This window comes from Medicago sativa, chromosome 8 (assembly GCF_051527215.1).
Source record: "Medicago sativa cultivar Bolivia chromosome 8, Bolivia_mono, whole genome shotgun sequence".
In the NCBI taxonomy this organism is placed as follows: Eukaryota; Viridiplantae; Streptophyta; class Magnoliopsida; order Fabales; family Fabaceae; genus Medicago; species Medicago sativa.
The window spans coordinates 88,586,744-88,609,252 of record NC_140756.1 but is presented as its reverse complement, the minus strand read 5'-3'; the positions used below and the strand labels follow the sequence as shown (position 1 = coordinate 88,609,252).

General features: G+C 32.6%; 2 protein-coding genes and 1 long non-coding RNA gene across 4 annotated transcripts; 1 reads left to right on the top strand and 2 right to left on the bottom strand.

The window, feature by feature from the left end:
- Nucleotides 1-1,350: 1,350 nt before the first annotated feature.
- On the bottom strand, nucleotides 1,351-4,891 carry LOC146902940 (mediator of RNA polymerase II transcription subunit 20a-like). Its single transcript, XM_085738648.1, has 4 exons — nucleotides 4,794-4,891; nucleotides 4,392-4,713; nucleotides 4,152-4,241; nucleotides 1,351-1,748 (listed from the first exon to the last, which is right to left on the bottom strand). Exons 1-4 carry the CDS (start codon nucleotides 4,805-4,807, stop codon nucleotides 1,515-1,517), a joined length of 660 nt encoding a protein of 219 aa, XP_085594774.1. The 5' UTR covers nucleotides 4,808-4,891; the 3' UTR covers nucleotides 1,351-1,514.
- A 3,206-nt stretch (nucleotides 4,892-8,097) lies between these two features.
- On the top strand, nucleotides 8,098-10,787 carry LOC146902939 (uncharacterized). The gene is made up of 5 exons (XR_015022092.1): nucleotides 8,098-8,226; nucleotides 8,897-9,076; nucleotides 9,542-10,251; nucleotides 10,344-10,457; nucleotides 10,572-10,787. It is a non-coding gene; the product is annotated as an uncharacterized LOC146902939 (long non-coding RNA).
- A 5,920-nt stretch (nucleotides 10,788-16,707) lies between these two features.
- Nucleotides 16,708-19,333, bottom strand: LOC146902938 (growth-regulating factor 3-like). Of its 2 annotated transcripts, none has more exons than XM_085738646.1 (4): nucleotides 18,894-19,333; nucleotides 18,332-18,803; nucleotides 17,515-17,966; nucleotides 16,708-17,111 (listed from the first exon to the last, which is right to left on the bottom strand). In XM_085738646.1, the coding sequence occupies exons 1-4, from the start codon at nucleotides 19,069-19,071 to the stop codon at nucleotides 17,104-17,106; spliced, it is 1,110 nt and encodes a 369-aa protein (XP_085594772.1). In that variant the 5' UTR covers nucleotides 19,072-19,333; the 3' UTR covers nucleotides 16,708-17,103. The 2 variants fall into 2 exon arrangements, with proteins under 2 accessions (XP_085594772.1, XP_085594773.1); XM_085738647.1 differs by having other exon boundaries at nucleotides 17,515-17,960.
- Nucleotides 19,334-22,509: the final 3,176 nt, after the last annotated feature.

The following is a 22,509-nucleotide window of genomic DNA, read 5'->3' as shown; positions in this document are numbered from 1 at the left end:
TAAACAGTTGCGAATTGTTTAGGAATAAAATATACTCCATCCGTCTCATAATAATTGTCTCTTTACCATTTTTTTCTTTTTCTCAAAATAATTGTCACTTTAGAATATCAATGCGGCATTTATTATTTTTTTCATTATTATACCCTTATTTATTGAATTTCATCCAACTTAACTACTCCGCTGACTACAATTAATAAGGGTGTTTTAGTAAATGATACTAATTAAATCATCAAAATCAACACAATTAATCATTTCCTTAATAATCGTGCATAAACCTTAAACGACTATTATTTAGAGACGGAGGGAGTAAGTAAAAAGAGTAGTTGAAAGGTTGATGCACATGTACTAAAATTTTAACACATACATTTTTGTTTATATTTCATTCTAGAGAAAGTACGTAATAATCTAATTTCTAAAACAAAAATCTAACGAACATCTCCTAATACACAAAGATCTTACGTATTAATTGAGTCCCAATTAACAATGCTTAAGAAAATGTCACCTCTTATTGTGTCGGAATATCTTTTTCTTTTTGTAAACCAGAATTCGGCCGAGAAATAAGTAAAGACTGACTAAAAATTGTTCAATTTTCAAGTTCTCCTAAACAATTCGTACCGGTTGTCGGAGTATCCTTTTAGTTAGTGGTAATGTATACGTACTTTATTTGCTCTGCTTGTCAATTACTCATTTATAATTTGTTTGATTTTTTTTTTGAGAGGTTTAAAATATTTTGTTTGGCCGGTTTTGAGTATGTTTTATTACGTGGTTATGTGGATTTTGTGGACATCTTGAAGAGGAGGTGTCTTGCCGCAGAAGAGATGCTATTACCATATGGACTGATAGGAACTTGCACTCAAGTAGCAAATCTCTAGAACTTCACTTTGTTAGCTAATCCCTTGGCTTCATTACTTTTATAATTCTTAAATAAATAAGGGATTAATGAAGGAAAATGCTAACATGTGTCCTAAGGGCATTAGGACATGTGTTAACAAACTACTTATAGTAATTTTGTTTCAAAATTGTTGTTTTCAATGCCAAATTTCTACTCCCTCCGTTTCAAAATGAGTGTCGCTTTAGCCAAAAAAAATTGTTTCAAAATGAATGTCGCTTTCAGTTTCCAATGCAATAATAACTTTTTCTTTTCAATTATACCCTCCAATTAATATTCTACACACTACTTCCAAAATATTACTTTTAAAACTAATCAATAGTTAATAAGGATAATTTGGTAAAATAACCATTCTCTTTCTTTTAATAATTGCATTTCTTAATATGTGTGTAAACACCTAAAATGACACTCATTTTGAAACGGAGGGAGTAGTTTTTAATTCCTTAACTTATGAGCACAAGTTAGCAACATCAATAAATAATATTGTACTTCAGGAGACGGGCAACAAAAATCCACTTTCACAGTCTCAATATTTTACATTCTTGGTGTTAAGAAGGGGGGAAAGTAAGAAACAGGAAGAACATTTATGTTGCCTTTTGATGAGAATGGAAAACCTTCAATGGTCCTAACTATTCCTTACTTGCACTGATGCAATTAGTTGGGCCAATGCAGCAGCATACTGAACAGCTGTGTGTTGCCAAGTGTAATGGTCAGTAAGCCCGTATTCTGCAAAAATTGGTTCCGTTCGCAAGAACTGGCCAGGTAACGATTTTTTGGACAACACGTCTCGCCATATTTCAATGAACTCTTCCATAATTGGCTTGACTTTTTCAACTGATGAAATAGGAAGATACTCAATCTGCAGAAGAAAATTAAACCAGACTTGAAAACATGTATCTATGGAAGCACAGTTTCTATCAAATTTAACAACTACTAAGATGCCATGCATGGTAAGAGCATTGAGTGTTGAAATTCAGAGTGAAAACATAACTAACTAAAGCAAAACTAAGAAACCTTCTTATTTTTTTTCAAGGGCCAAACTTTTAAAAGGATAAGGTCCTTGCGACTAAATTTAGTAGATCAATAGACGGTCTTTTCATTTTTAAGATGTTGTGAATTTGAGCTCAAAACTTAGGTGTGTGGAGCAAAAGGAATTAGCAACCCAAATCAAAGTAGGTTCAAGCAACAACAACAGCAGACCTAGATCTTATCTAGTAACCAAGTGTAAAACAAAGCTCACAAGCAAAACAAGAACAAAAGATAAAGAGTAGAGAAAAACAAACACACCAAAATTTGTTCACCCTGTTCGGCCCAACAATGACCCATGTTTGGAGGAGAGAGATCTCTTCACTTCATTATCAATGAGTTTCTCACAAAGAGATACAAAAGGGGTTACGAGAAATTAACTTCAATAAGGTCTCTAAGAACAACCTAATTTCTACCCATTTTCCAATATCTTCCATTGATCAAGAGACTCGATGATTTTCACTCACCCAAGGTGTTCACAATTGTTTCCCAACCCAAGAATCTCACCTAAAGACCCTCAACTCTTGACCTCTAAGTTCCCTAAAAGTTTCCTCATTTGGTTTCATGAGATTTCACAACAAAATGATAAAGAATGCTTATATAGTGTCCAGAACCAGGGTAAATCGCGTCACAATTGCCCTCCATCATGTCACGATATATATTAATTATTATCTAATATTAGTAACTAATAAGTACCTCGGTGTATTATTTCCTCTATGGTACATGCATAAGGCCGTTGCTTATTTATTTGGAAAGACACGTGTTAGCAAATTGTTAAACGTTACTGATACAGTTCACTAGAAAGGACAAATCAAAAAAAGGTGTCAAATCAAGAAACTATTTCTTGGGTCTCCTCGTTCTTCATTTGCACCATGCAAGTTACCAACTATTGTAGGAAGAATTATCAACACCGGAAAACATTCATTATCTCATGACATCTGAGGGGTGTAACTGGATGAAGAAACAGTCAGAGGAAGAAAATAAGTTGGGTTTAGCTTATAAGTAATGATTTCAAAGAACATTTTGCATACAATCTAAAGGTATCGTATTCAATAGAAATGTGAAATACAACTCTTTTTTCTTCATTTGCACCATGTAAGTTACCAACTATTGCAGGAAGAATTATCAACACTGGAAAACGCTCATTATCTCATGACATCTTAGGGGTGTAACTGGACGATGAAACAGTCAGAGGAAGAAAATAAGTTGGGTTTAGCTTATAAGTAATGATTTCAAAGAACATTGTGCATACACTCTAAAGGTATCGTATTCAATAGAAATGTGAAATACAACTCCTCTGATTATATATACGACTATTGTTATCAAAAGGGAGCTAAGGATAAAAAAATTCATCTAATTACATGCAAGAGTACAGGACAACTAATGCAGTCAATTGTGGAATCACAAACTCTGGGCTTGGTCAATTTAACATATCGTAAAGGAAAATAAACCATATCTCAATATCCATGTAATACCAGAAGAGTTTTTAAATAGCAGCTAAAGCGGCACTATACCGCAATGAAATAGCAGAATTTGGACAAACCACTATTGTTCTGTGATACACTATTCAGTACAAAATGTTGTGAAATAACGGCTATAGTGGCACTATTGCATAGCGGAATTGTAACAGTCCGCTATTTTCCGCTATCCGTGATTGACAACATTGGGTAATACTTTAAAGGGGCTAGGTAAGATAACAACTTTAGCAAGTTGCAGCATATCTGACTGCCATGAACCTAAAAACTTCAAGGGGAAAAACAATACTACTAGCAATGGATTATGAGCATTTCCCTTTCAAAGTCCGAAGCAGTAACAGTCAAATGTACAGAGTGAAAGTTGAGTTTCAATTTTGGGAGAGTCAAAAGTGATTCTAAAGACTTAAAATTGATTTTGATATGTCTGGGGGTTCTGATTAGAATTGATTTTGCCTATAGTTATAATTCTAACTTGAAGCTATTACCTCAAAACGTGATTTTTAAACTCAAATTAATCATTCAACTCAGTTTAGCGTGTTGGGTTCCAAACATAAATCATTTTACCTTAAACTCACTTTTAACTAAAATCAATTCAATCAAAATCAATTTTCGCCAATGTAAGAACCAAACACACACGGAGCAAGAGAAAATACTTAGACCTCACACTTCTCTTCGTCATAAGCATATCAAGAAACACATATGACCAAAAAAAATACATCAACAAACAAACAGCAATGAAAGAAGAATTCAAATGCCATTACCTCCATCAAAATGCCTCTCAGATTTTCAGCTTGATTTGGGACAACCTTAATCATTCTCACTTGAAAGTCACCAATTTTATACTGTGTACCCTGCACCATAAGCACACAACCAATTAAAGAAAAAGATAACACTTCCTCTATACCAGACATGTGGGTCAAAAAAGTTGATGTATCTGGTTCAAAACTTGAATCGGAGGAGGGACTAAAAAAGTCAAAAGACAGAAAGAATGAAGAGTAAACCTCAAAATTAAGGGTAACTTTAGATTTATAGGACTGAAGTTTCTCCATGATAGTCAAAATAGAAGAATCAGCTTCAACAGCAAGCTTATGACCGCGAATAATGAAGTAATATTTGTTGGGTTGTTCCATCAACGAAATACCAAGAAAATCGCGAGGGAATTCAGCACTCAATGATTGGTCACGTAAATTGGGTCTATAGAAAGTGAGAGTAGCTTTGGTTCTTCCATCTTTGACGCCGTTGAAATTCTCGACGCACTGAGAGATTTCGTTAAGTATGTGACTGTTTACTACTGCTCCTTGGCTTGGTTGCCAGTGAAGAATCCTGAGACCAAAACAAAACAGAAAATTAATCTCAAGAGAAAGATTAGAAGAACAAAATGGGATTGATTTCAGTGATAGTACCATCTGACCGGCATCTTGAAGTTCGGAAAGTTGCGACGGTGCAATTTCGACGCCGAAGAAACAACCAGCACTCTCTACTTGTCAGTCAAACTCAAATTAGAAACACCGATTCTACTTTCTCCTTAACTCACTGTTTTCAAACTCGAATTGGATTTGGACAGGACGCGGTCCAACTAGTTGAACCCGGTGGCTTAAATCTTAGGCTTAAATATGCTATTGGTCCCTGCAAAATAGGTCAGTTTTGATTTTAGTCCCTGAAATTTTTTTTATAGTTTTTGGTCCCTGCAAAAATAGGCCAGTTTTGGTTTTAGTCCCTGCAAATTTTTTTATAGTTTTTGATCCCTGCAAAAATTTTTATTTTTGGAAATAGTCTCTGACACCATTTAGTGATGATTTGTCACTTTTATAAATTAAAAAATAATTATTGTATCTGTTTTATTATTATTTTTAAATTAAAAAATAATTATTGTTATATAAATTATAAAAAATAATATTCTTTTTATTAAGTAAGCACATATGCCACAAATGCACAAAAGTGACAAATCATCACATAATTGGGGTCAGGGACTATTTTCAAAAACAAAAATTTTTGCAGGGACCAAAAACTATAAAAAAAAAATTGCAGGGACTAAAACCAAAACTGACCTATTTTTGCAGGGACCAAAAACTGTAAAATAAATTTGCAGGGACTAAAACCAAAACTGACCTATTTTGCAGGGACCAATACCATATTTTAGCCTAAATCTTATCATATCCGAATGAATTAAATATGATTTGGTCTCTAAAATTTCATATGATTTATACCTTTTGTTTTAGCACCTCTGAAAAATTTCTTCAACTTTTAGTTTTTAAAAAAAATTTCATCTTCACTTTTAGACCCTCCTTTAAAGTAAAATCATATGTATAATTCATATTTTTGAATAAAAGTTTTCAAAAAAATTCATAATATTATAAGAATCTCTCCCAAAAAAATTTAGAATTTTTTAACAAAACATGAATTTGATATGAATTTTTATATTTTTGACGGTTAAAAATTTATATTTAATTTGTGTTTTTTTCAAAAAATTCTAATATTTTTGGAAATTTTTTTACAATAATATACATATTTCTGCACAATTTTATTAAAAAGATACAAAAATTAACTTAAAAATATGGACTAAAAGTAGTGATTCTAAATTTTAAAAGTTGAAAGAAAATTTTAGAGGGACTAAATCGAAAAGTTGGTATATTAATAGGGACCAAAAATATATTTAACCCTATCCAAATTTTACACATATATTCTTATTGATACATTTGGTTATGCTTATAAGGTAATTGATTTTGATAGAATTGATTCTCTAGAATCGATTTTGGTTAAAAGTAATTTTGATAAAAAAGATTTGTGTTTGGATACATGTGTATTGAACTATAAATTTGTGTGAAAATCAATTCTAAAACCAAAAGCTAGAGACAAAGTGCATGTTTGGCAATACGTTTTCCTCCTTCAAACTGGCGTTTACTTTTTCAAACCACGTTTCCAAGAATTTCAACTTGTTTGGGTGAATGAGAATCGCTTCCAAAAAACTCAGTTTTGATACCAAAACGCCGGTACAGCTAAAGCAGGAATTCCTATCTTCTGCCTTTGTGAAACTCAGTTTTGATTTCAATGACATGTATAGTTACCAATATACGTACCAATGTTTTCTTCTCCAATTTCCTAGTAATAAACATCTTTCTTCTTCTTCTTCTTCCTCCTTTTATTTTTGCAGATATATCCTAATTTTTTCAGATTTGCAGATCTGTTCTTAATTGGTCAAAGAAAGAAAAGGAACCGAAAAACTTAAAACAAAGATAAGGAATTGAAAAATTGCAGATCCGTTCATAATTGTAATTGGTGAGAGATGGAGAAATGGTAGGATGAGAGAAAAATAGTGAGATGAGGAAGAAGAAAGGCTAGAAGAGTTAGTAGTGAGAGGTGGAGAAAAAGATGGAAATGGGTAGAATTATAATGAAGCTTATGGAGAAATTCAGAATAGAATAAGGGAGACGTGAGGGAGTATTAAAAATAACTCTCAATTGAACATTTTTATTTTATTTTATAAAACTCATAAATTTTCTTTAAAAAAAACTCTTATAAACTGATATTATTTTTAAATAAATTTGTGAACCAATAAAAATCCATTTATGATTTTAGATAAGTTCAAATAATTATTTTAAGTAAGAATGAGATATTTAGTTTTAATTAAAAGGATAATTTAGTCATTACATATTCAAAATCAATTTTGATTCAAACTATCCAAACAATATCAACTCATAAGAATTCGTTTTATTAAAGTGTATCCAAACATAATCAATTCACATTCAACTCACTTTTAACCAAAATCAATTCTCTCAAACTGCATTCTATCAAAATCAATTCTTGCCACCGCCCAACCAAACACACACAAAATCAATTATATTCAACAGCAACCAAACATGTCAGAATCAATTTTACACCTCCAAAATCAATTTTGATTGTTCTAGAAGCCGAACCAAACATACACTTAATTAAAAAAATAATATTATTTTTATGTCATATTATATTTACAAATTAACTTAACAACTAATCTTTTATATCTAATCCTAGCAGTCATCCTAACCCTAATCCCACTTACTTAACCTAATTTTTTGGCTCCAAATCATTCCAGCCGTTAGATTAATCTCTGTTGCTTAATTAAATTGGCTCCTAATTTTGAAATTTGAATTCCACATTTTCATTATGAGATAAATCATGACAATTACTATGCACACTGCTAAATACTAAAAAACGTGTGCCTCTTTCCTTTCCCTTCTAACGTGTTTTTTCCAAGGCTTTCTCTCTCCCTCTATCCCTCTGTATTCAACACCGCTTTCTCTCTCCCTCTCTCCCTCACGCTTTCTCTCTCCCTCTGTATTCCCCATTTTCCCAATGCCACCGTCCGCTCTCGCCGCCAGAAACATAGCGGAACTCCGCCATATAGAAGCTGATTTTGCAGGGCTCCCTTGAGCAATCGAAGAACAAAATCGAAGAAATCAGCAATCTAAGAACAAAATCTAAGTAATAAGTTATCCACTTGCTCCGACGTGATGATATTGCCGTCCACAAAAACGCTCTTCTCACATTCTTCCGATGTGCCAGAATCTTGATCCACCATGTAAGTTACCTTCATTCTTCTTTTCCCTGTCTACATCGAACAAGTAGCAGCAAGTTTCTTACTATAACCAAGGGTACAAAAGTTATTATAGAATGATTTAACATCATGTAATGATTAAGAATGGTAATATAAATAATTACTATGCTATGTATAATTCACATGTGTTGCTGCAAAATCACATGAATAGAGGATGGAGGGGTAACTTACAAGCTTCAATTTTAATTGCTAAATGGTGTATGCAATAGGAACTTTCATTCAATTTGACCAACGTGGGGTTTGAGGTTAGTAGACAAATTGTAAAACCTGTTTGAAGCTTTCTTTTTAGAATATTTACATATCAAATTGGAGCTTCACTATACTAAGATTGTTTTTTGTATGTGAAGAATCAATGAACGCTCTGTAGCCATTTGATGTTTTCTATGCAAATGATAACATGATAAGTGTGATACTGTTAGTCGGGTAGAAGTGTGTTAGCCATTTAATTTTCTACCACGACTATAATAATGTATTATGTATAATACTAAGATCTTCAACACATTATGACTCTGAGACAAACCTTTATTACTTTTCAAAGTTGCGATTTCAGCTCTATGTACTAATTATTCTATGTGATATGTGCAGTGTCCTTCATCTTTTGTTTAGTTCATTCTCTTCATTTCTTTAGCTATATTTCCTTTGTACTATTTTGAGTTTGTTTTATCTTCATGTTTATGATAAACATACATATGGTTAAGGGTTTTGAGGTCCTTATGGGAGCATATGGATGTTAAACGAAGTAAAAGGTTGTGGTTATATATGGTCCCCTGTATGTATAAAATATTGTTTAGTATCCCTTTTGTTTTTTTTTTGAGAGAGCCACTAATCATATGGTTAATGATTGACTCACTTTTTTTTTGTCAAATTCATCTTTGTGACCATAATGAGTTTGTATCGATTGTTGTCATAATGTAGGTTGTGCGAACATAGGGCCTTTTAATGAAAATGCTGGAGTAAGCTTAATTTGGAGTTTGGATAGTGTTTGATGACTACTAATTGAGTTATGAAGGGAGTTTGCAACCTTTTGGTTCCATTGTGCAGTGAAGAAAAGATGAAAATATGGCTGAAATTGAAATTCTTAACTTATGTTGAAAGGTTATGATTCTCATTCTTCACTCCTGTAATCTCTGGGTTAAAAAAATTCATCTTTTTTGGGATACATGCTTTGATTTCATTTTAGTTTGAATTATTATAGTCATTGAAATTAAAATTGTTGAAAGGTTATGATTCTCATTCTTCACTCCTGTTTTGAAGGTTAAGTTTTTCAGTTTCCTTCCAAACTCAACCTTAAATGAATTTGATTGGATCATATATTTTACTAAAGAGCAGTGATTTGGTTTAAAGGTAACATAATTTTGTAAAACATGGTCCCTGTGAGAAAGAAACAAAATAAGCATTGATATGGTAAAGATTAGTTTATGTGTATTTCTTGGTATAGTTGATAATATATTTTGATGTTTATTCTGTTTGCTATGTTTTTGATCTTGCAACTAGATTATGAATATAAGCTTCTCTTTGTGATGGAAATTCAGATTTATATCTTAATTAATTTCCTTGCAGGTATCGTGTTAGACAAGTTGGATGTAACATCAAACTACGCAGGAAAAGCAACATAGCTACACTTGATAAGCACATATCTTCTGATTGCACGATACCTGCAGAAGGCCAGAAGCTATGGGTTGAACCATTCGTTCTCAAGATATCTTCACAACAAAAGCAGCAATGTGTTTATTATTGTTTTCTTTTGTTTCAGATCTGATAAGAAATGATAGTAACATAAACTAAGTGTTTGGTTTATGGTCATGATAGTTGCTTAATTCCCAACTTGCATTGGCTTAGAATGACATTTTTCAGTGAGTTTTTGACTCTGCTTCAATTTCTTATTGGAAGTTTTTGAGAAATCTAATTTGGTTTGACAATTTAGTCGTGTTTCTGTCATTGGTTTGTTGTTCGGTTTTTGAAAATGTTAAATAAAATTTACATGACTTTTGCTTAAACTTATGATATGCAGCTGAAAACGAAGTCTTCCAAAATGTGTAAACATTGAACACTAATATACGTGACTTTTGGGTACTGTTTTGCTGCTAAAACCACTTTGTAGCCTCCTTTTGGTGTAGTTTAGTGCGGCTGTCTTAGGGCGCGAAGCATGCCTAGCTTTGCTAAGTTGTTATAGCAGCAACTTTGGTTCTCCAATTGTTAGGAGTTTTAGTGGGGCTGTGTTCCGTTTCTGTGCAGAACCTGTGTTAGGAACTATTTATAATTAGATGCAAGTAAGTGTTGTTCTGATAATCATCAGATTTTAAGTTATCCTTATGGTGCTGAACTGTAAATGACTATTTTAGTTGCTACCGTGTTTTTGCAGGGTATTTCAGTATGTACGTGTTGTTATTAGTAATATTTTCATTGTTTAAAACCACTGATGAACAATATTAGCTGCTCAATCCTTCTGTCGATCTAAAGGACATTATCTCTATTGGTATGTTCAATTATATTATGCAGATTTCAGTTTTTAACATGTTTAAATTAAGTTATATATGTTAATATAAACACTCATACCTATAAAACTATCTGTATTTTGCTAGATTATCAGGTTAATTGGAAGACAACTTTGCATGTTGTTTAGCCATCTTCGTTGTAGGACCTACCCGTAAATGGATCCTTTGAGAAGCTGTGATTTTAATAAATTGTTAATCCATTAATGTATGCTCTATAAGTCGCATATATTTAAAATTCAACAAATGTATTGGCATTATAATATCAAAAACCATCTGGACTATTACAACAAATGTATTGGCATTATGTGATGGAATTGTATTGAGTTAGTTATCTTGATATTACTATTCCTATTTTTTTTTTATCTCAATCCAGAAGTTTATGGTTTAAAAAATGTGTAGTTATACGAATAAAGGCCACTGCACACTTGAAACTCTAACTTCCTTTAAGATATGTTTAGGAAAAATTTGATCTTGCATTGTATTGAAAATACGGTGTCAACAATGCGGTTTCTTCTTGGCAGCTTTCTAATCCAACCATGTTGACACATACGTTGGTGTTATAATTCTCATTTCAAGTATGTATTAATTGGCAGCTTTATAGTTCAATCATGTTGACACAGACATCAGTGTAATCCTTTATATCTCAAATTGCAATCAAACTTATAGAGTCATATATGCTCATTTAAAAAAAAAAAAAAACTTACTGATAGGTAAAAGCTTATCTATATTAAACAAGTTATTGTATATACGTATAACATGAGTTTTGTAGACAGACCTTATGATATTTCGCACCTATATTTTTTAATAAAAAGTGCAGGTAATGTTTTGAACTATATATGACCCGTGCGGCAGCACGGGTGAAAAGTCTAGTTTTACTAAACACTACAAGTTCAAATCAATTCTCATCCGTTATTATATTAGCCATGGAATTTCAATCGCTAGATTTTAGCTTTCCAAATTTATCCTTTTACATGTAGTAATCCCCATTTACTTTTTTCCACTCAAATATTTTTTACGATAATGGCACTTTTTTTTGTTGAGAGGAATAGGATAATGGTACTTAGTGACCATGAGTTATTGACAATTTTTTATGAATGACTTACGTTGACCGGAGTACGACTTAATTGGTGATTTTTCATTCTACATTAGGTTAATAGTGTTTTACTTCCTATAATATAGGTTATTTATGGGTTTGTCTTCTGTAATTTTTTTTTCGTCCTTGCAATTTTTTTGTTTCAAAATACCCCCTAATAGGCCATTTAAAAACCAAAATTTCGTCCTCGTGAGCTTTGCGCAGTTGGTATGGACTTTGCACAGTTGGTATGGACAATGCATAATATATGCAAGGTCCGGGCACCACCAAAAAAAAAAAACCAAAATTTCTGGATTTTTTTTTTCTTCTGAAAATGGTCTATTAGGGGGAATTTCTGGAATTTTCTTTTTTACAAGGACGAAAACAAAAAAAAAAAATACTGAGGGTAAACCCGAAAATGACTTATATTATAGAGGTAAAACACTATTAACCCTTAGTATTATTAGTTAAGGTATATTCTAAAATTACTTTTTTGTTTCTTGCAATATTTTAAATAGACTTAATTAAAGGGTAGTGAAACATTTCACTCAATTTGACTGAATCGATTTACATAAAAATAAAGTTTGAGTGAAACAATTCACTTACAAAAAAAATCTTGAAAGTCCCAAAAATAAAATGCAGTGAATATTCAAATTTTTAAAAATATGAAGTATAAGATTTCAAAAAGGATGATTGTGAACTAAGATTTTTGGAGTCATTTAGTTACATAAATTCTAAACATATTGACTGGACATTTAATCAAAATCAACAAATCAAATATTTGTTGGAACTTGTGTTGGGGGTCTGCTGTAATATTGACGTGTATTGCACAACCATACCAAGCGTATCTCCTAATAATATTTTACAGATTTATGGTTCCAGCAATTCACTCATGCATTAGAGAATTGATGGATGATTTAGAGTAAGAGAATGATGAAGAATTATGTTGTTAATGTAACAAAATTCTGTCCAAAATTGTGTGTTGTAGTTCTGTCAAATTAATGCCCAAATGCCAAGCATTTATAATGCATTATATGACCCTTCATATGAGAGAAAACACCCCTTTGATTTGAAACAATGTCATGGTTCATTAAACATCCCTTTGTCAAAGGTTATAATCATATACACTTGAATCAATATAAAGGTTCATTAAACACCCCTTTGCCAAATGTTCATTAAGCATTTCTTTGCCAAAGGTTCCAATGTATATGAATGATTTCCATGAAGAGTTACAACTTTTGGTTATAAAGTGATTCCATTATTTTGGAAATCACTAACAATATTAACACTTAGGGTGCGTTTGGAACCATGGTAAGATAAAGGAAAGAAAGTGGGTGGATACAGTAACTTTCCACCCTTTGGCAACACCTAAAAAAGAAGAGGAAAGAAAGTTTTGAGGTGGGACCCACGCTCAAAACCTTTCTGCACCTCTATGGACAGAAACATGGAAAAGGCACCCACTTAGGGATGGCAATGGGTACCTAATGGGTAGGGTACTATAGTACCCTTCCCCATACCCGCGTTTGTAAAAAATGCCCATACCCGTGCCCGTACCCTCGTGGGTAACAACTTTAATGCCCTTCCCCATACCCTATGGGCACCTAAGTGCCCATACCCGTACCCATTACCCACACTTTAATTATAAAAAGACAATAAAAAGCATCACAATTTAAATAAAACTATGATCCAAATTTTATTAAACCAACTTGTAAAATAGTAGAAATCGTAGTATTTATCCAAATAAAAAAACATGCAAAATATTCTTCGAACATTAAAATAAAAACATTCGAAATACATATAAAATAGTGCATGCTAAAATAAACATCAAATCGATTTAAATCATAAATTAGTAGCTCGTGAGCTTATGAAGGTAAGGAGGAAACGATTACCGTATTATTTTTAGGTTTATGTTTATGCTTAAATAGCTAAATAAATTAAATAATTGTACACCAAAAATAAATAAAATATTTATTATATTATTAAAAAAAATCCAAAATACTCCTCGAAAATGAAAATAAAAACATTCAAAATACATATAAAATAGTGCATGCTAAAATAAACATCAAATTGATTTAAATCATCAATTTGTAGCTCGTGAGCTTATGAAGGTAAGGATGAAACGATTACCGTATTAGTTTTTAGGTTTAGGTTTATGCTTAAATAGCTAAATAAATTAAATAATTGTACACCAAAAATAAATAAAATATTTATTATATTAAATAAATATGCATATGCGGGTTGCGGGGTTGGGTAGTATAGTGCCCTTACCCGCACCCATACCCATCTAAATTTGCGGGTAATTACCCGGACCCAAGCCCATACCCATAAAAGGGGGGTTTTACTCTACCCATTGCGGGTTTTTTTTTGCGGGTGCCCATCGGGCCTGGGTCCAATTGCCATCCCTACACCCACTTTATGAGAAAATGTCCAAATTACCCTTGATGTAATATATTGTTAGCATTGTGCCATTTTTTCAAGCCATATTCACGTTTTGCATCATGTATGTACAAGCATACATGTAAGTTATAATTTTGACACATAATTTCTTCACCCACTAGAAAAAAATTCTTAAATTGTTATGTCTAAATTAAAATATATTTAAATGTATAGATAGAATATTTAATTTAAAATGACATATGTAATTAAATTTTTTCAAGGATGTAATTGTCCTTTTACAAAAATACACATCATTCTTTCCTTCCCCTTTCTATTCACTTTCTCTTATACCAAACAACTAAAAAGATCTTCTCACTTTCTACTATCATTCTTTCCTTATACTTCCATTCCTTTCACTTTCTTTCCTTAAACTTTCTTAAGCAAACCAAACATACCCTTAAGGTAGGGCTTATGCACTTACAATTTCAAAATGGAATTGCAGGATCGTTGACAACACATGTCGAGAGAGGCCGACCCCTACATTATGGAATATGAAACTTATGACTCATAACTGCAACAAATTTGTTTTAATTACCTAAAGGTTTCTCCCCCTTAGCGAGTCAGAATATTAATTATTTTGAAGAACAGTTAAAATATTAATCAAATATTTCATAAATTTTACTCTACGTAGAACTAACATGATAATCCAATATTATTTGAATTAATGTCAGGGTAGTGAGCAGTAAGTGAGGGAGGTCAGAATAGATGATGAGAAGTGGTTTACCGCAAAGGTTAAATAAGTGTACGCTTTCTTCTATTATGAAGTATCCTTCTTCCCGTATATATATATATATATATATATATATATATATATATATATATATATGTCACTGATGAGAGAGTCAGAATCAGAAGTGATCTGCAAAGCAATAGTTACATTTCATTACATTACTCTCTTTTTGAACCAAAATTACCAACAACTGTGTCTGTCCCACGCACCACCACGTTCATAATCAAAATCAAAACTCTCTACCTTATTACTAAAGCATGCACTGTTGCACAATTGGACAGTCCAAAGACGTGGTTCTAGCTTGCCTTTATTGTGTACAATTGCATTACATGGCCTGAGTCAGAGGATACAAATTATTTCCTATACTATCATATATATTTCTCTGAATGACATTGACATCTTTATAATAAAGTTTTTAAAAAAAGAGTTTATGCTAGCAAAATTGTTAGCAAAGTCTAAAGGAAATGATCTTTCAATTAAAGTAAAAAGATATACTATATCTCAGTATGATTTAAAATCTCACTCACTTTGGACCCACTTTGACCACATCTTATTCCTCTCCTTTTGGCTGTGTTGATGTGTATTTTGTTTGGCTGAATGGCCAATAATTAATAACCCTATTTTCTTGTAGTAATACTATTTAAATTTAATAAGATGCATGAGAAATGCAAATAAAATGAAGATATCTAACGTTATGCATGGTCCTGTTTTTATTTTATTTTTTCTGTAAAAAAATGCTCCTGTTTAGGTTTTGAGAAGGACAATATAATTGGTATATTCTTCAGAAGATATTATATTTAGTAGTTTCAGTCTCAGAGATTTGTGGTTAACTACTATTGATCTCTCCCAATTGTTAGATTTGTTATAGACTGCTTAAGTGTCCGTTGCAATGATACACAAAATCAATTCATTTAAAGTTTTTCTTACATATGGTAAAAAATAAATAGTTTCTCCCAAACAAAACACACGGTATTTATCTATTGTTAATGTTAATAATACAGTGCTCTTTCCTTATGCATGTGTTTTTTTGACAAGTTCCTTACGCATGTGTTGTGCACGACTACATATAATAATCTAAAAAACTGTATTCTGACCAGGTAAACCTTTCTTTTAAAACTAATACAAAATTCAAAACAAACATCGAGGGTATTGAGGGTTAGACTAATTGTTGTCGTGAAGCATAGTTGGAATAAGTGCGTTTTTGATATTACGGCGGATCATCGTGATTTTTCAAAAACTATAAAAACATCACATTGGGTCTATATCATTAACCACTTACTATCAACTTTAGTCCCTAATATGTTTTCAGAAGGACTAATATGAATAAAATTTGACAAAGTTAATGATTAATTATAATCTCAAAGATCTATTTAAGAGTGTCTTAAAATGTTAGAGACTGAGACGATGGTTTACTCAAATAAAAAACATCTTAGTACTAGTTAAAACATTAAGTTCTTATCACCAAAAGGTCCCTTTGGCAGGTGAAGTCGCACATGGTGCCGATAAAATAGGAGCCAATAAAATGTATAAAATAATTCAATAAGAAGTTTGGAGAGTTGATAACATGATTGAGGATGTTCCATTACCAACTTAAAAATTAGTTTCATAGTAGGTTTAAAGAGTCAATGTCGTGTGAATACTTTGATAGTCTCATAGTGGGTTCAAAGAGTGTATATCGTGTGAATACTTTGAAGTGACTACCATAGGTCAAATATTCTAACTACGATGAATTGTTTAAACGTGAATTAGTAGTCAAGACATGTGACCAACACACCGCATCTTCACCCAAAGTTTTAACACATTAATCATGTCAATCACATCTCTTTTATATATTTCATTTTGTGTATTTCAATTCATTCACACTTAATTGTAACGTAAACAAAACTTAGTTTTTTAATTCAAAGAGACATGTAGTACCTAGCCTGTACACTTTTGGGAGTTGAGGATATGACAAACAAACAAACAAACAAAACCCCAGGGGCCATCATAATGCTAGCATCCAATAACGTACTCATCACATACGTGTGTGATGTGTCTTTGAATATAAGCTGAAACCACATAAACAGACACGGCCAAATAACTGGTAGAGTCTGAAAACTGAAACCATGTTTGGCAGAAACAAACAACAGAACATAACTTAGTAAAACAAATACCATACAACACAGCACACACAACTACACATTGGATCCCTCCATGGAGACACATATCATATCCACTTCAACAACACATGTACAATAGTGGGATAAAGTGGGCACAAAACAATTCAAGTGAAACTAGAAAACCTTACAGAAAATATGAATGAACTACTAGAGTCTAGTACTACTAGTACTACATTATTATTGACCTTAGATTCAATTAAAAGGGACCCATCCATCATTGAAACCCAAGCTCAACCATCTGCAAAACCAAATTCAAGCCAATGAGAAATCACTAATCACTAATCCATGATAATTTACATTCAATTATGAGTTTCGCAAATTATTATTGGTGTCAATGTATCGGTGTTGTGTATGTGTTTGTAACATTGCTTCAAAGCTATGAGCCACGGACACCAGGCACAACACTGACTAGAGCATGTTGACAATGGTAAAAATTATTATTGGTGCTAGAAATGTTAGTGCTACAGAGCTTCAAAGACAATAAAGTTTTTCTCAAATTATTATCGGTGTTGATGTGTTTGGAACAATGCTTCAAAGACAATAGAGTTTTCCTCAAATTATCACCTATGGCGATGTGTCAGTGTCGTGTACATGTTTGTAACAATGCTTGAAAGAGAATAGAGTGAAGAGAAACCATTTACCTCGTTGGTTTGTGGAACTAAAAGTTGTGAAATCATGAGAAGATGTAGGAATGGAGATTGAAAGCTGAGTGGTGGATGATTTATCATCCAAATCAAGCCATGAGTTTCTGCTGCTTTTGGGTGGCCATTCATCAAAGAAACGATGAAAAATCTTCTGAGGTTCTTCTTTCCCATGTTTCATGAATGTTTCTTCACTACCTGAGATGTAACAACCTTGATCTTGCTGTGGTTGTTTTGAGTTGTTGTCAAGTTGCAAGTAAGAGTACTCATTGTCATTGGATAAACCAGAACAATTTCTCTGTTTAAAAGAGGAAGAGGAGCTTATGGTAAGTGGTGTGAGTTGCCATGAATCATCCATTGAAGAAGCTGATAAACTTCTTATAGTTCCAGAAGGTTCAGTGAAGAAAGCATGTTCATCCACCTCCTCTTTCAGTCCATAAACATACCTGTTCCTTCAAAGATAACAACAATACCAAAAAGAGAATCTTTCATAAACATTTTAATAAAAAAAGGAAAGCAAGCACCATCATGAACCTTTTTGGATTGGACTATTTGAACTATTCTACTTACAGAATGTTTGAGAAAACTTATAGAAACAACTTATGACATGTTCATAAACTGTTTTCCACTTATTTTTATAAGTTCTCTAGTCTCCATTCAGTCTCAACGATAGCTTATGAAAACAACTTATCGATTATAAACTTATAGGAAAACAGCTTACATATATGATAAGTGTTTATGATGTAAGCAAGATTATTTTAAGTTGTTTATTCAAACATGGCCTAAATATGTGTTGGTTTAAAGAAAAGTTAGTAACCTGCAATCAGTGTTGTTGTTATTGTGAGAGGAAGAACCAGTATTGTCAAGAAACAAGGGAGCACTATTGTCTTGAAATGAGAAGTTAGGCCTTGAGGATGGAGGGTTATGGTAGAGGAAAGGGTGGTTAAGATGGGAAGAAGCATAAGAAGAGTGTTGAGGGTAATGGTAATTAGTGTCATGAGTTGTTGATGTTAGTGCTGCAGTGTTATGATCAGAATCAAGACTACTATTTTTAGTGATTGATAAGATTGTTGAAGTAGCAGCAGGAGCATCTGTGTTTGTTGTTGTTTTCAAAACTTCCACAGGCTTTCTTGAACGGTTTTTCCCTCTATGCATGTGCCTTTCACAGTACTTTGAATCTGGATATGCTTCTTTTGAACACCTCCATTTCTTTCCATCTGTTCTTCTGCACCTCCCTGGCTCTGGGTCTATTTTTCTTCCCAATCCCATTGGTAAATAGTTCCATCCAACTGCATGCACCACACCAAATCAACAAGTGCATACATATATTCAGCTGATATATATAGTCATTCATATATGGATCATAGAATAGTACTTACAGTGTTGAGACTGATGAGGTGAGAGTCTTGAAGAGTCTAAGTAGCTTCTTTTGATAGTGAGTAGAAGATCAGGAGGAATGGAAATACCAGAAGCCATGTATTTGTAGATAAGAGCTTGATGTTCAAGCTCTTGCCACTGAGTTGGAGTAAAAGGATACCTGTTTCTTCCATTCATCATTGTTGTTTGTTATGAGCAGAAGAGAAGAGAAGAGAGGAGTTGAGTGTTGAACTTAAAAGGAGGAGGAGAGTAGTGGAATTAGAATAGGTATATTTATTTGAGGGACCATAGTGTTGCAGAATCTTCTGTACATGGATATGAACTAATGGTTGTGATTACAGTGCTACTGCATGCCAATGCTATTTTTCTCTTTCTATTTTCTCTCTGAACTCTTATTATTATGACTGCACCTCTTCTGCTGCATCTCTGGCATTTCTTGTCTCTGACATATTTACGGAAATCCATAAAATAAAGGAGAGAGAAAAAGAAAAGTTCGTAAAGACAAAAGAGGAAATAGTTATTATTAGTATTATTGATTGTATATTGAAACTATTTGAAGAGAGTTGGTAATGCCTCTGTCTCAGAAGTAAGATTGTACGGTTTTGAGCTTTTACTGCTACTAACTCATTTTACTTTTTCTGTTCCTTTACTTCACCCAGCCTCAGAGGCTCAGAACTCAGAACTCTGCCTCAGTTCAGGACAGAACACACCCCACCCCACCCCACTTATAATATTTTTGACCTTTTTCTATTTCTGAGATTTAGAAAAATGCAGGCATCAAAAAAATATCCTCAATTCCCTTCATGTAAATATTTTATTTTTATTACTAAAGTTACAGATGCATGAATAATATTTTAACTAGGGTTATTTTGTATCGTCATATAGCTAGTATTTTTTTTAAGAACACTATCATTAAGCTAGATGAATTGAAATATGTATTATGTTCTTTTTTTTACATCAAATAACACGAACACAACCTCAAATATAAACAACACTAATATTAACACAGATAATAATTTGAGAAAATAAAGTCAATTCAATATAACTACGCATATTAGTGCTTCTTAAAATAAATAAAAACTACATATATTAGTGATGTACGACGACAGTAACCGATAAATATCAGACTTGGACATATCTTTACTTTAAAGGGTAGATGTTACATAATTTATTTTCTGACTCAACACAAGGTAATGCAAGTATTAATTCAAATCAACAATGATTTTTGAACATGTTTAATTTTCTAACACTCATTCAATGGGATAATACTTTGGTGACATAATGTCACGGTGACATTAAATCTGGACCACACAAAGGGTTGTGTTGTGTGGCCCAGATGTGTTATATGGGTGACATTAAATCTGGGCCACACAAATGTGTGTGTTGTGTGACCCAGATTTAATGTCACGGTGACATTATGTCACCAAAGTGCCACCCCATTCAATGTATATTTCTTACTCTCCCAAAGAGTATTATGGGTATGTGGGTGTTCAGATAACAATTTTCAATCCAAATATTGTTGTACTTTAATAGTGGTTAGTGCTCAGACAGTGTGACCTTTATTGAGTCAGTGACATGGTAATGGAACTTATGTTTACCCTGGAGGTTGAAGATCATGCCTACAGAAACACTGTAAATACCAAATTTTAGCTAGACCTGTACTAATTGAATATGAATCAGCCCTCACATGCTTGCATACAATAATATACCATAAAACTGCAGAAAGTGTATTCTTTTTTCTTTTTCTTTTTTGAGGAGAAAAAGTGTGATGGTTTGAGTTTCAAAACTAGTACTATAAATTAATCAATTTACACCAAACATAAATAAATTAATGAATAGGGAATTGCAGAAAGCACGTGGCAACTATTTGAGTCATTTAATTTAAGCTAATTATCATGTGACCAGATGGTCACTTTCTTAACAATAGTATAACAGTGTAACAATACAACCTGAGATTGGGATTGTAACAACAAAGCAGGTGAGTAGTGGTGTTAGAGTTAGAGTATAGGGACCAAGTCAAAAACCAATTCAATTCAACCACATCACAAGGGGGCATAGGAGTAAATGAGGAGGTATTCTTCTATGGTCACAAGACCAAATCTATAGTGTTTGGACACACACATAAAAAGATCATCATCAAAATATTCAATCATTATTTTATCAATTTTCTCTTTATTATTAAAATAATGTTTCTTTATGTGTGTGTGACCAAATACTATTTATTTGGTCTTGTGACCATATTAGAATTTCTCGTAAATGAGAGCATACACTGGCATCATATCACTATGTATGCTGTTTGGTTGGTTACATTGAAACCTTTGGTTCTATTATTGTACAGTATGTTTGACAGTATAATTATTGTGCACTCTTTAGCACAGTTTTCATATCCCTTAGAAGATCCATTTTCCAAATCTTATAAATACCTTTGTACTTGCACACCACCCTACTTCAACTGACCATAAATATCTGTATACCTGTGTGATTAATTTTCTCATACGTGGACATCTATCATTAGATTTTACATTATACTCTATCTTAATTTAACATCCATCTTTTTGTTTTAACTTTATTTTGTTTAGGTCCTCAAACTTTTTAAAACTGAAAAGATATTAACCAAATGAACACATATATTACAAAAAGTATAAACAACAAAGCACAACTAAAAAATACATATAGAAATACACATTATTGTCCGTTTTACTGCTAGTTATCAAATAAAAAGGAAGGGATTAATGTTACAAAATATTTCCATCATAATAATTTATATGATATAAATTGTAGAAACATGAGGAAAAAAAGTGGAAGCAACAGCTGTGTGCCCTTTCCATTATATTATGTTCCACTTTATGAAAACACAGCCTTTGGTCTCTTGAGCATGGCAGGCACCTCTTTTATATTTAGCAACGGCAATCATGGACATTATGAATTAAAGTACAAACACTTAATCAAATCAGCACAAAACTACCAAGTTACTGAAAACAGTGGAGCATTTAAGAAGAAAAACTGTCACAGGCAAGGACACATAAAATGTTTCCATTAATGCAACAGCCAGAAGGGAAAATCCCGTTATCTTTGCTGAAGCATTCTGGTTTTGAATAAACCACAACTGTTACACCTTGGACCACGCTCTTCACTCTTCAGTCCACTCAAAGACATGCTTATTGAATTGTGATCAATGATCATATCCTCAACTTGCAACTGTAATCACAGGTAGACATTAAAACACTCTCCAATGTTTGTTTCTTATTGTAATGCCAATTGGGGGGGCCAAAATCTTATAATACGTGCAATTTGAAGATCTACAATTCTAGACCACCACACAAAAAAAGACTCCGCATTTTTTGTAAGCATTTGCGTACAAAACATAATTGAGTGAGTTGAATGTGTTTTTCTGTACATCTAATATATACCTTTTTTTTTTTTTTTTTTTTTATCTTAGTCCCTTTGGTTCTTTTGTCATGGTCCTTTTAAAAAAAATTGTTTCCTTTGTTATTTTGTTTCTTAGAATATAATTTTTGTTAGCTTTTATGTTACAGGTACTACATTTTTCGTGCAACTTCTCCTATTGCTAATATTCGTCGTAGAACCCGATTGAGCATGGTTCTAAAAAAATTATTA

What these genes read in the sequence shown, in the direction of transcription:
- LOC146902940 (XM_085738648.1), bottom strand. An exon ending in AAGTTACCCTTAATTTTGAG is followed by an intron (nt 4,242 to 4,391) that starts GTTTACTCTTCA and finishes CTTATGGTGCAG; the next exon opens with GGTACACAGTATAAAATTGG. An exon ending in TGAGAGGCATTTTGATGGAG is followed by an intron (nt 1,749 to 4,151) that starts GTAATGGCATTT and finishes TTTCTTCTGCAG; the next exon opens with ATTGAGTATCTTCCTATTTC.
- LOC146902938 (XM_085738646.1), bottom strand. Translation starts at nt 19,071, where the DNA reads ATGATGAATGGAAGAAACAGGTATCCTTTTACTCCAACTCAGTGGCAA. An exon ending in ACCTCATCAGTCTCAACACT is followed by an intron (nt 18,804 to 18,893) that starts GTAAGTACTATT and finishes TGGTGCATGCAG; the next exon opens with TTGGATGGAACTATTTACCA. An exon ending in AACAACAACACTGATTGCAG is followed by an intron (nt 17,967 to 18,331) that starts GTTACTAACTTT and finishes TTATCTTTGAAG; the next exon opens with GAACAGGTATGTTTATGGAC.